The following is a 12,277-nucleotide window of genomic DNA, read 5'->3' on the forward strand; positions in this document are numbered from 1 at the left end:
CTCTAGAGCTCGGAGGCAGCTGCTTGGTCAAGGTACCAAACATTTTCGACTTGTGCACTAAGATGAGCAGAAGGTAAGGAGACGTTGTTATGCTTCATGATCTCAGCCACGGATTTGGCCTGTGGTTTGTCACAAATGGCCATAAGGTTGTACAAAGCAGAGTTGATGACAGGTAAAGTGAATGTGATTCTCTTTGGTGGTGGTTTTGGAGAGTCGGTAATGTGAGTGACCCATTTCTGCTTCTCATTGATCTGAGGATGGTTTGGGAAGAGAGACGCCATGTGACCATCAGGACCCATCCCTAGAAGTTGTAGATCGAACTCAGGGTACCCTGTCTTTTTGGATATTGGGATGATCTTTTCCTTCACCAGATGCTTCAGACAATCCTCGTAGAGCGCTGCGCAGTGCTCGGCATTACCATCAGCTGCCGAGTGTTTGTCGATTGCGTAGATGTTCTTATCCGGAATCGGAATCTAAGATGTTATTACCAAAAATAGATTATTATTTATAAAAAGACACAAGACAAGGGATAAGTCTTGTGTAATTAAGGTTAAGTTATGAAACCTTGGAGAGAAAGCCATCCATGGCGAGTTTGTAGTTGCTGTCTGGATCTTCCCATGCACAAACCCTCTCGTCGACCCAAAAGGAGGTTGCACCAACTTGCTGCAACATTCGATTAATTGAAACCGTTAATTATTGGATTCTTTGTGTTTCTTTAAAGAAGAAAAATAAAACAGAGGAGAGTGAGAGATTTAGAGACCAGAGCCAATCGATGAGGTCACCGCCGGAGAGAACAACGGTGAAAATACCTTTCTCCTTGATGAACTTTGCGGAGAGCTTGGCAGTGTACGCAGCCATTGCTTCTGACAATTCATTCTTGGTCGGAAACACAATCATCTTCCTCTGTGCCATTGTGTTGTCTACAAGAGAAAAAAGAGAGAGAGAGAGAGAATGTGATGGATCAAAGAAGAAGAAGAGTGTGGATATTGTTGGGTGGTCAGTGGTGTTACAAGTGTTTTGGGGTTTCTTGCTTTTTATAGTGAAAGAGACCCCGTGAATAAAGGAGTTCGTGACTTTAATATTAGCAATTAGGTAGGACTTAGAAGAGACACGTGATTTATGTAATATCTAATTGTTTTCTTTCCACTAATTTATCAGTAAAATTATAAGTATAAATATGAGTGTTTGTCATTAATTTGTAAATTTATGTAAGGTTTCAGTAAACTTAATTTTATATATATACATTTTAATTTTTACATATTAATAACAATAAACATTTACATATTTTAAACCTTTTATAAATATGTAATTTTTTCTAATTATTAATATGTAAATTTAATGTGGTCAAATTACTGTCTATATTGAAAACCACATACTTAAGTTATAATAATTTTATAATCAAATATAAGCATATATATCCATTGTGTGTTTGTTTTATATATTTTTCTAGATTTGTTCATTCTTATCCGAGGGAAAGCTAATATATTTGTTAGTACAAATTAGTTTTCCAAAATGTCTTACATAAAGGATTTATTCCCTTATTTTTTTTTCTTATGAGAATGAGTGTATCAGAAATCAAAATATATCAGATAGTCAGATACAAACAATGGCCCTGTTCATTTTCTTGTCGCTGGATCCAGCAACAGCGACCAGCGACAGACTTCAGCGACAGCATATGTTGTTCGTTTGTCTGTCGCTAGCGACTGTAGCGACTGTCACTAGAAACTGTCGCTAAATTGTTCGTTTGCCTGTCGCTGCGATTAAATACCATATATTTTTTTAAAAAAATTAATAAAACTTAATTTTTGATAATTTATATTTTTATTTCAAAAAAAAAAAATACATATAGCCATGAAAATAAATTAAAAACATATTTACATATTTTTAAATAATTAATTTGAATTTTATTTTTAATTTATTCATTTTAATATTGTTAAATTTAATTTGTTTATAATTGATTTTTTAGAATTTTATTTAAATATGTTCAAATTAATTTTTTATTTTATTTACTTAGATTTAGTTTAATTTTAATAACTATATGTAGTTATATTTTTATTTAATTAATTTTAATTTTGATCATATTTAATTTATCAATTTTTATTTTTTTATTTTTCTTGGTCGCTATGTTGTTCGTTTGTCTGTCGCTGGATCCAGCGACTAGTTTCAGCGACTGATCGCTGATCGTTGGCGATAGTCGCTGAAAATTTTAGCGACTGAAAATTACGGTCGCTGATCGCTGGCGACAGTCGCTGCGACTGNAATTAGTTTTCCAAAATGTCTTACATAAAGGATTTATTCCCTTATTTTTTTTTCTTATGAGAATGAGTGTATCAGAAATCAAAATATATCAGATAGTCAGATACAAACAATGGCCCTGTTCATTTTCTTGTCGCTGGATCCAGCAACAGCGACCAGCGACAGACTTCAGCGACAGCATATGTTGTTCGTTTGTCTGTCGCTAGCGACTGTAGCGACTGTCACTAGAAACTGTCGCTAAATTGTTCGTTTGCCTGTCGCTGCGATTAAATACCATATATTTTTTTAAAAAAATTAATAAAACTTAATTTTTGATAATTTATATTTTTATTTCAAAAAAAAAAAATACATATAGCCATGAAAATAAATTAAAAACATATTTACATATTTTTAAATAATTAATTTGAATTTTATTTTTAATTTATTCATTTTAATATTGTTAAATTTAATTTGTTTATAACTGTTTTTTTAGAATTTTATTTAAATATGTTCAAATTAATTTTTTATTTTATTTACTTAGATTTAGTTTAATTTTAATAACTATATGTAGTTATATTTTTATTTAATTAATTTTAATTTTGATCATATTTAATTTATCAATTTTTATTTTTTTATTTTTCTTGGTCGCTATGTTGTTCGTTTGTCTGTCGCTGGATCCAGCGACTAGTTTCAGCGACTGATCGCTGATCGTTGGCGATAGTCGCTGAAAATTTTAGCGACTGAAAATTATGATCGCTGATCGCTGGCGACAGTCGCTGCGACTGGTCGCTAAACTAGCAACAGGTAAACGAACAACTTTCTGTCGCTGTCGCTCCTTTCTGTCGCTAGCGACAGGCAAACGAACAGGCCCAATGTCTCTTCATTAAACACAGGTAAAACGAGTGTAACCAACACTGTCGAAGAAAAAGTGGTTACAACTTACAACTAATTTAAATGGTATGAATGCTAAATTAGACAAGACCCACAGAATCAATAATTTCCGAGTAGAGAGACAGACTGATTCATATGAAAAGCTTGTTCTAACCAACCACGCACTTCAATTTTTCTCTACCATACTTTTTTTTTTGTTCCCTACGAACCTCCGCATGTTTTGTTACACTCACTTAACATGTTTGAGAAATATATGTTTTACACTACCTGCTAGTACTACACTTGCAAGAACAAATCATTCTCATCGATTTATAGTTTACGAAAAGCGAAAATGATTGACGGTTAATTGCTATATTGCGTTAATTTCATCATGGGGCAGGATGACAAGTAAATCCCTATGTATGCTAATCTTGAAAAGATTCAAGAAACCACAACCTTCTTTGCTTGTTCCTTCTTTGAATTAAACTGCTTGGAACACCTGTGTCACTCGCTTCTCTTTAGACAATTCCCGTCCCAATGGATTGGTGTGATGTTTTCACCTGATTTCATATATTACCCGGGTTTGCCAAAGCCACAACGACAGCTACCCTCGGCTCTCACTAAACACTAGTATGGCACTACACAGTATCTGAAGTTTGGCGCGAACGGAAAAACCAGATTCATAGGATAGGACAACTACAACTCACAATTTTTAGAGATGTTACCAATTCGAGTAAAGTTAGAACTATTATCTACTTTTTGTACGTCGTCATTTTTCACTAGCTTTATTTTATTCCATTAGAGCTCTAACTATGCCGATGTCATATCATACTAACGAAACTGGAAGCTGAGAAACAAGATCAGAACAACACCTCCCCAATTCCTATAATATATAAATATGTTTCCTTTTTTTTGGTTTCGGTTCCTCTGAAAACAAAATGCTCCACGAATCATTTACAAAGGAAATAAATACCTACTTGACTTCACTTCCACTTCAGGTCTCTGATGACGACGTCATTTTTGGATGTTTCTTGAAACTCAATTCACATGTTAGAAGACTTTACATTACAATATGTCACCTAGGTCTCGAGCTCGAGCTTCGTACGGTCACACCATGCAAGAACTTAGCGTAGCCCAAGAAACTCAGCTTTCCGTCTGAACTCCGGATCCAATCCTTGAGCAGAGGATACGCACTCGGTCCCAGGCTCATCTCCTGCAGTCACACACTCCACAAAATTAGAACAATGTTTTTAAATCTGAAGAAATATATGGTGATATACGCGATCTCATAGAAGTTTAAAGTAGCACTGTACCCCAGCAAGTTCTTGGACGGATATGATTCGGTTTCCTTCCTGTTCGAAGTGCTCAAATGCTGAAGTTACAACCTGTTCCCATTCTTCAAGAGCCTCCAGTTGGTAAACACTGACTGCAGCCGCACAGAACTCATCAAAGTCGAGCTTCTTTTGCGCCAGCGGTTGCATCTTCATAGAAAGGAAAAAAAAAGGTAAGAAAATAGCGAAAATTCAAAGCCCAGTGCTACAATTGTAAGAGTATGAAAAGCAGTAAAGAAACATCAATCTCAATAACGGGAGAAAACTCTAGCGATATTATGATGACTCCAGCATGCTCTAAATCTAAAACCAATGATAATGATTTGCTGTTACAAGCACAATGGCAAACAAAGTGAAACTCGAATTTAAATTGAGGAATTATGATGAAAACAGTAACCACTAAAGCTCAACGAGTCAGAATCTTTTTCTCAATGTTTCCCACCCTAGAGAAAATCTACAATATTTTCGACTAGCACCACCATGAACCATATCTGCATTCATACTTGGTTCACCCATAAACTTCAAAGCAAAAGACAATATATAACAACAGATACGTTACCGTGTTTAAAATGTCAGGAAGCCTTGATTCCATCATAGCATCAGTAGCATATCTCGTTAAAGCCTGCAGTTACATTCAAACGATTATATTAATTGATATGCATAAGTTTAATGTTCTTTATAAATCAATATTCTATTTGTTTCAATAGGAAACTATTTCGTATTTCTATTCCTTCATTTCTTTTTCTCAGGAAGCTTTTAGGTCATGCAAGCTAGATATAACTTTGAAAGATTTATCATGGAAAAGCTGAAGGAAACCATTTTGGTGTTTTAGTTCTGATTTGTTTCTCTTTGTGATTTTAAGCTCTAAAATATCTCCATTCAGAAAATGGGATCTCGAGACAATAAGGGATACATATAGTGGATATAATACATTCACAAATCAAAGACCGAGTGAAATTGCTATAGCAAAATCAGGAATAGACACACTGACCGTGGTGAAACAGTTAAGAGATAGGCCTCCGTCTTTAGGGTCCAGGAGCATGAACTGTGCCTTAAGGAATACAAGTTCTTCATCGGGTATAGCTTTGGAGAGAGCCTATTTAAGAGATTAAAACATAAAAAAAACCGATCAAGATAAAAACACAGACAACCATAAGACAAATGTTATCAAATGAATGTTGTATCAGGATATTATTCACTAAGTGCCAAAGAAAAGATGAGTAACATTCTGTTTGAAGCATTAATCGTCTGACAATTTTGATGAGTAGATCTGCTATGTATATACAAGTAGAAAGGGAAAAGATAAATGCGCTCGATTATAATATGAGGGTATCCAAAACTTACCTTAAGTGCTGATCGTCTGAAAGGTGAGGCACGGATATAGGACCTGACCAACTTGTAGACGGAGAAATCAAGAAGTAAACCAGGGTTTTCATCACGTAACCACGGATGAGCTGCAAAAAATATCATATAATATACCGCTTATGGAAAGCAAAAAAACTCCCAACTCATAGTACTTAAAGCCATACTCTTGTTTCTTTTTCAAGATCAGTGTCCCATATTAAATCACAAAAAAGAACTTACCTAGAGCTTGAGCAGCTGTCATTCGTTTCCTATGGTCCTTGTTAAGAAGCCTTTTCACGAAGTCTTTGCCAGTAGGAGATATTGAAGGCCATGGCATATCCTCAAAATTAGGGTTAGCTCTAAGCACACATCGGAATATCGCAGACTCAGTTCTTCCATAGAATGGTCTGCTTCCACAGAGTAGTATGTAACTTATGACTCCAATGCTCCACATATCCGCTTCAGTGCTGTAAGACCTATGGAGTACTTCGGGTGCAACATAGTATGCACTTCCTACAACATCATTGAGGCGCTGATCTGCAAGTGTAAAAGATACAAGTAAAAAATTAAACGTGAATTATAATCTTATACATATGAGATTTGCAAGACTAATAATGCCAAGGAGACATAATATATAACAGTTGTAATAATGATACTGAATATCACATTGCAGCAAAACTCATCAGAAAACTTGTCAAAGCTTGTAACAAGAATGGGGAACAAAGAAATAGATCATTACCGTATCTAATGAAATCAGACAAGCCAAAATCTATGACCTTGAGTATTGCATCCTCGTTTCTGCTGGTGAAGAGAAAATTCTGGATACACAGTTGTACCATGTGTTTAAGCAACCATAACTAGCAAAAACGAGGAAATAGGTGGCATTAACTGAAATATCAGCAACTTATAGAAAGAATGCGTACCTCTGGCTTCAGATCACGGTGCACAACACCTTGAAGATGAAAAAATGCAGTTGCAGACAAAATCTGCACAAGAATACGTTTGGCATCGACTTCAGGGTATCGTCCACCTCTGCAGTAACATACAAGATAATAATACAAGGTTGGAACCCATATCTACTGCAAAGCTAACTAACACGTAGTAGGCCGGAATCAAAGCACTCATACGAAAGTAAGACTAAAAGAAAGGTAACTTTGGATTTACCTCGCCAAAATTCTATCCAATAGCTCTCCACCTTCGCATAACCTAGAAGCATATAAGAGAGAAAGATTGAATATCTAAAGTCGACTCATTTAATAAACTTAGTAAATCTACTTAAAACACCATGATGAATCTTCCAAATCCAAACACAATGAGATAATTAAGAATGAACCATATAGAGTTAAGTAAACTACACTTACTCCATAACAACAAAGACGTTATCAGCATCCTCATATACATCATAGAACTTAACCATTTGCCTATGCCCGGACAAAGCTTTCAGCAACTTCACTTCTCGACGAACATCTTCAATAGACAAAGCCGATGTCATCTGAAAACCAAAAAAACAAGTGATCTCAAAACCTAGCTTTAAACATTCTACATTCCATCAATTTTAAGAATCTTGTACTCTCTCTATTCTGAAATAGTGAATTATGTTGTGAACAGTAAGAACCAAGAGTCCCTACATCTCTGATGGTTAGGTATCACATTGTCTCAAACTAGACAAACCTTAGCTTTGGAGATGATTTTGACGGCAACGGTTTGGTTCTTCATCTTTCCTTTCTTGGCCTTAGCCCAACAAGTATGACCAAAATGCCCTCGCCCTACCTCCTTCCCCAACTCATACTTCCCTTCGAAGTTCTTCCCAAACCCGAAATTCTTATCCAGCCTCTCTCCGCCGCTTTCACCACCGTGATCCGCCACTTCTTCGCTATCCTCCGGGATCGGCTCATCCCGAGGCTGCGGCGGAGCGCCACGTCGCCGTCTCAAAGCCGCCATAATCGGTTTCGCAGGCGACGGTGGAGGAAACGGCCATTTGAACTTTCTCCCGGGAGTTCTCGCCGGAGATGGAGATGGAGCTACTCCCGCCGGCAAAGGACTCTGGAAAGGGCTAATGTTGTAGGAGTTGTTGACTTCGGAAGCAGCCGGAGACTGAGGAACCGAACCACGCCGGTTATTTTCCGTCGGTTGAGAAGGTTGATTCGTAACCTCGCCGCTTTCGGCGGGGATCTCGTCGTCCTTGACGGCGGAGATGTTCCGGCTGTAACAATGACCCATGACCGTTGGATGTTGAGCTCACAATTGACTGATCGGTCAGAGTCAATACATCGGACGGTGAGGAGACGAAGTTTGAATAGCGAAGTAAAAAAAATGTTTTTTTTGTAAAGGGAAAAAAAAAAATGAAGATTTCAATAAATAAAGAGAAAAAGAGCTCAGAGATTTAAAGCAGAAAAAAAAAAAAAAAAAAAAAAAAGAGGAGAAGGCGTTATTGTTTCAAAAGAAGAGCACCCACTAAACAACAAGAGGGAAGAGCGCGTAGTGTGACATTTAATCACCTTTTGGTTTAATTGTTGGTTCAATTTCATTTAATGACACATCTTCTGATGTTAATTGTTGAATTTGAAAAAGTAACGACGAAAAATACCAATATTTTATAGGTAGCTTGGATTTTGAAAAAATAATTTTGCCTAAATATGGTGAAAAATAATTGAACATTTCCTTCTTCAATTTAATTATTTTCTTATGAACTTGCTAAGAATTCTATTTTTTGTATGTTGAGCATAATTTTATTTTTGTAAATGATTCAAAAAAAATACTGTTTTGTGGAGGATTGGTATTTCTTTTATTTTTGTAATATTAAAAGATTGGTTTTAGCTTACACTTAATTTTTTTAAAACGGAAAAGTTATCGTGCAAAGTAAGAAACTATTAGGCGGCAATGTTTTGTTAAGAGAAAAACTGTTTAACTTCTAACGGTAGTAACTAAAAGGATTCCCGCGTCATTTAAATTAAAAAAGTTTTCTAGTTATAACTAACCGTTACATATAATTACAACAATGTTCTATCGGTTTGACTTACATAATCCAATATTTTCATATAACGATATCGACAAAAAATAACTTTCAGCTTTAGTCTCTTAGCTCTTTAAAAAATAATCTAATAACTACATTAACTTTACAATGGCTTACTAACTACAATATTGTAGAATCAATAGTATGTTTGTAAATATAAATAGAATTACAATATCTACACACATTTTTATAGCTATATGTATACATTATATATTAAAAAAGTGTTATCTTAGAAAACAATTATACCTAAAGTTAATTAAATACTTTACTATTACATTTCTTATATAATTTCAATTGTTTACAATATATTTTCCGTCGAAATTGAACTTTACGAGTCAAAAATCCAGATACATCTGTATTATTATCCAAGAAAGGAAATAACATTTTATCAAAATAAAAAGTAGAATGAAGGCATCCATATTTTACTAGAAGATTGACTACCTTATATATTACAAATTTGTTTAGTGTGTTGAAACACCATTTTCTGGAATCGGCTAGTCCAGTAATGGATATTTTGAACTAAACCAGCAATAGACATATCTATACGCACTTGACAATCTCTTTCAAAGCAAACCATTCTGAATCCTTGGATTATGTATGTTGCATTATATTAAAGCTAGTAAAGCTGTAGTGTCTTCTGAAATTGAGTTAGCATAGTTAAGGGATGAAGTTCCCCAACATTTTTAGCAATCCTATCATAATCACGTACAATCCCACCAGTGATTCTTTTTTGTGTTTTCAGGATTGCATTTCGCATCAAAATTACATTCGAACAAAAATTATGTTGGACGGTCCACTACAAAATCGAAGGAATAATTAGGTAGATTTAGAACTTCTCTGTTAATTTGGGATGATTGTTGTTATCCGTTTTTAGATTTCTACTTATTAAATAATAAATTAATTAAATAATCAATTTTAAAATGTTAATGTTGAAATGTAGTTGATAACTAGATTATGTTTTAAAATTAATGAATTAATTTGTGTTTTTAAAATTGAGAGACTGAAGAGGCCTTTTATCATAGTATCTATCATGTTTTCTCAAATTTAACATGTTTTCTCAAATTTAACATGTTTGTAGAAGACCTATCCTGTGGGCAACTCAACCCTATGTACAAAAAAGAATCCATGAAACATCTACCTACCAAATGATTCAACAATTTTTTTGTTTCCATTTTTAAAAAATAAAGATTTCAAAATAATAATAAAAACGCTCGTTGGTTACAGAAAATAAATAAAATAAGGGAAGTAATAATATAATAATTTTTGAAGAAACGGACTCTGATCTGTCACCATATGTCCATATATGCATGAGAAACGCGAAAACGAGTTTAATACAGTCACCTACTACTACTCCCTCCACCGTCAAGCACTGAAAAAGACAACAAAAGGCCACTTTTTACATCTTTTAATATAAACCGGTTGAAACGGCCTTGATACAAATTAGTAACCAAATCTCATTCAACATATCGCCGGTTTGGTCCAAACCATTAGATGGTCGCCGGTCAAATGAACCAGAACTTGCTGCCTTCTCACTTCTCAGTAGGAGAATCAATCAATTGTCTCTTAACCGTATGGTCCGGTTTGATTGTTGACTTGTGTCGCACGAAATATCTTACGTTGGGTCTGTCTGGTCGTAACTTTTTTCGTATACGTAATCTTCATTCTCCAACCATCTTGACCGGTTGGTTAGCCGACGATAGTCTCATCAGTTGACATTTTCATTCCAATTTCTATATATATATTTGGTTTCTCCTTTTCTTTCAACCTTTGTATACGTTTATATATAAGTATATAACAAGTTAATGTCCCAAATTTTGACAAAGTTCTTCCGGTTACACAGGAGGACTAGGTCAAGTTTATAATCTTTTAAACATGGTTTGTATTTTAAATTACAAACATAAAGTCAACTAAAACTTCTATATGTCCTTAATTTTTCTGTTGTTGGTTCACATTTGAGTGTAAGTTTGCTAAATCATATAAAACAAACCAAACAATTCAATCAAATATCGTTTAATATTTTGTCAATTATATCGAACCAACGTTTTTCGGTGAAGAAATTTTACATTCATATAGAAAAAAGTCGTTTAATATCATAGAGAAGCGAACTAAAATAGCCCATTTCAAACAAAGATGCAATTAAAACTCAAGGAAAAAGATTAGCAAAACAAAAATTAAAAAAAACAGAGAAACTAAATCTTCATTCACAAAGCAAAACTCTCCTAAAATCTAACAGAAACAATACCAAAAATATCAAATATTAAAAAATCCAACAACTTTCACTTTCATCAAAAAAAAAAACATTGAATAAATCATACCAAACATAAATGCGTGAAGAGCAAGAGAAAGAGAGGATTTGTACAATAAGGTCTTAAAATGATCCATATATAAAGATAACCAAAAAGATGTTCCCAGAGATTAAAATAATTGAAAAAGAAAAAAGAAAAAAAACAGATCAGTTTGGTTCTAAATTTATAGAAGAAGAAGAAGAAAGATTAGCCTAAGTTACTGATAGTTCATAGTTCAAAGATACCCGAGCAGCCTGCCGAACAACAGAATCTCAGAGTGATTAGCTTTTAGTTAACATCATCAGAGCGGTGTGGCCTTACTGGCGTCTTTGACGGGCTTACCCTTCACACACGTACATAGACAAAGCAAATATTAATCTCACAGTGATAAGTAAGTATTATTAACTAACCTTATTTTGTTTTTTTGTAAGCTCAGCTTATTGGAAGCCCTCCCAAGACAATACCACTGCAATTAAGAGCAGAAACTGCACTTTCTGCCTGAAAATACACGCAAAGAGTCATAGCATACAAATAATGTTCATAACCGAGGGATAAATACTATAATCGTAATTCATGAATGGAAACAAGCGATTAGAAAATCACCAGACTAAATTCGACAAAAGCAATGCTGGTTTGGTGGTACCAGTCTCCAAGCAACCTCAGATGGTGAACCTAAAAAGAAAAAAAACAGAGATGGTGTTAAATGATAAACACACAACATCTTTAATAGCACAGACAAAACCAAATTATCTATACCTCACCACAAGCTGTTTTAAAGAAATCTTCCAATTCCGTTTGAGTGACCTACATTTTTTTTTTAAACGTATATAAGATGGTAAACGTTGATTAGTCTGATATGCAAATAGGTACTGAGTGTAACAGAGGATTTGACAAAAATGAACATAATAAGTTTTACCATCTTGCCAATGTTAGTACAATAAACAGTCCTTGCACACTTCTCTCGCTCGTCCTCAGACTAAAGGAAAGAGAACAACGTTATGCGAACACGTAGTTGTGAGATCATTGAATCAGAGTTATCTATAGTCGTCAAGCTCAAGATTGATTATATTAAATCAACTTACCTTTGGAAGGAAATATGGGTTAACAGGCGTGATCGCTGTTTTGGAAATAAGAACCCTAATAGGATGAGAACCAACCATAGTACCCGATTTTCCTAAAGCAGACCTAGCTCCCTCTGA

The 12,277-nt window shown here is 34.6% G+C and overlaps 2 protein-coding genes and 1 pseudogene across 2 annotated transcripts; all 3 read right to left on the reverse strand.

Annotated features, from left to right (window-relative positions):
* LOC104770840 lies at positions 3–1,009 on the reverse strand (annotated as a pseudogene).
* On the reverse strand, positions 3,961–8,143 carry LOC104770842 (CDPK-related kinase 4-like). The gene is made up of 11 exons (XM_010495300.2): positions 7,452–8,143; positions 7,142–7,272; positions 6,945–6,986; positions 6,704–6,812; positions 6,520–6,598; positions 6,021–6,317; positions 5,781–5,890; positions 5,428–5,532; positions 4,996–5,058; positions 4,419–4,586; positions 3,961–4,318 (listed from the first exon to the last, which is right to left on the reverse strand). The coding sequence occupies exons 1-11, from the start codon at positions 7,998–8,000 to the stop codon at positions 4,181–4,183; spliced, it is 1,791 nt and encodes a 596-aa protein (XP_010493602.1). The 5' UTR covers positions 8,001–8,143; the 3' UTR covers positions 3,961–4,180.
* On the reverse strand, positions 11,157–12,264 carry LOC104770843 (polyadenylate-binding protein-interacting protein 13-like). The gene is made up of 5 exons (XM_019242149.1): positions 12,161–12,264; positions 11,995–12,054; positions 11,835–11,882; positions 11,682–11,750; positions 11,157–11,576 (listed from the first exon to the last, which is right to left on the reverse strand). Exons 1-5 carry the CDS (start codon positions 12,236–12,238, stop codon positions 11,511–11,513), a joined length of 321 nt encoding a protein of 106 aa, XP_019097694.1. The 5' UTR covers positions 12,239–12,264; the 3' UTR covers positions 11,157–11,510.

Source organism: Camelina sativa, chromosome 20 (assembly GCF_000633955.1).
Source record: "Camelina sativa cultivar DH55 chromosome 20, Cs, whole genome shotgun sequence".
Classification (NCBI taxonomy): Eukaryota; Viridiplantae; Streptophyta; class Magnoliopsida; order Brassicales; family Brassicaceae; genus Camelina; species Camelina sativa.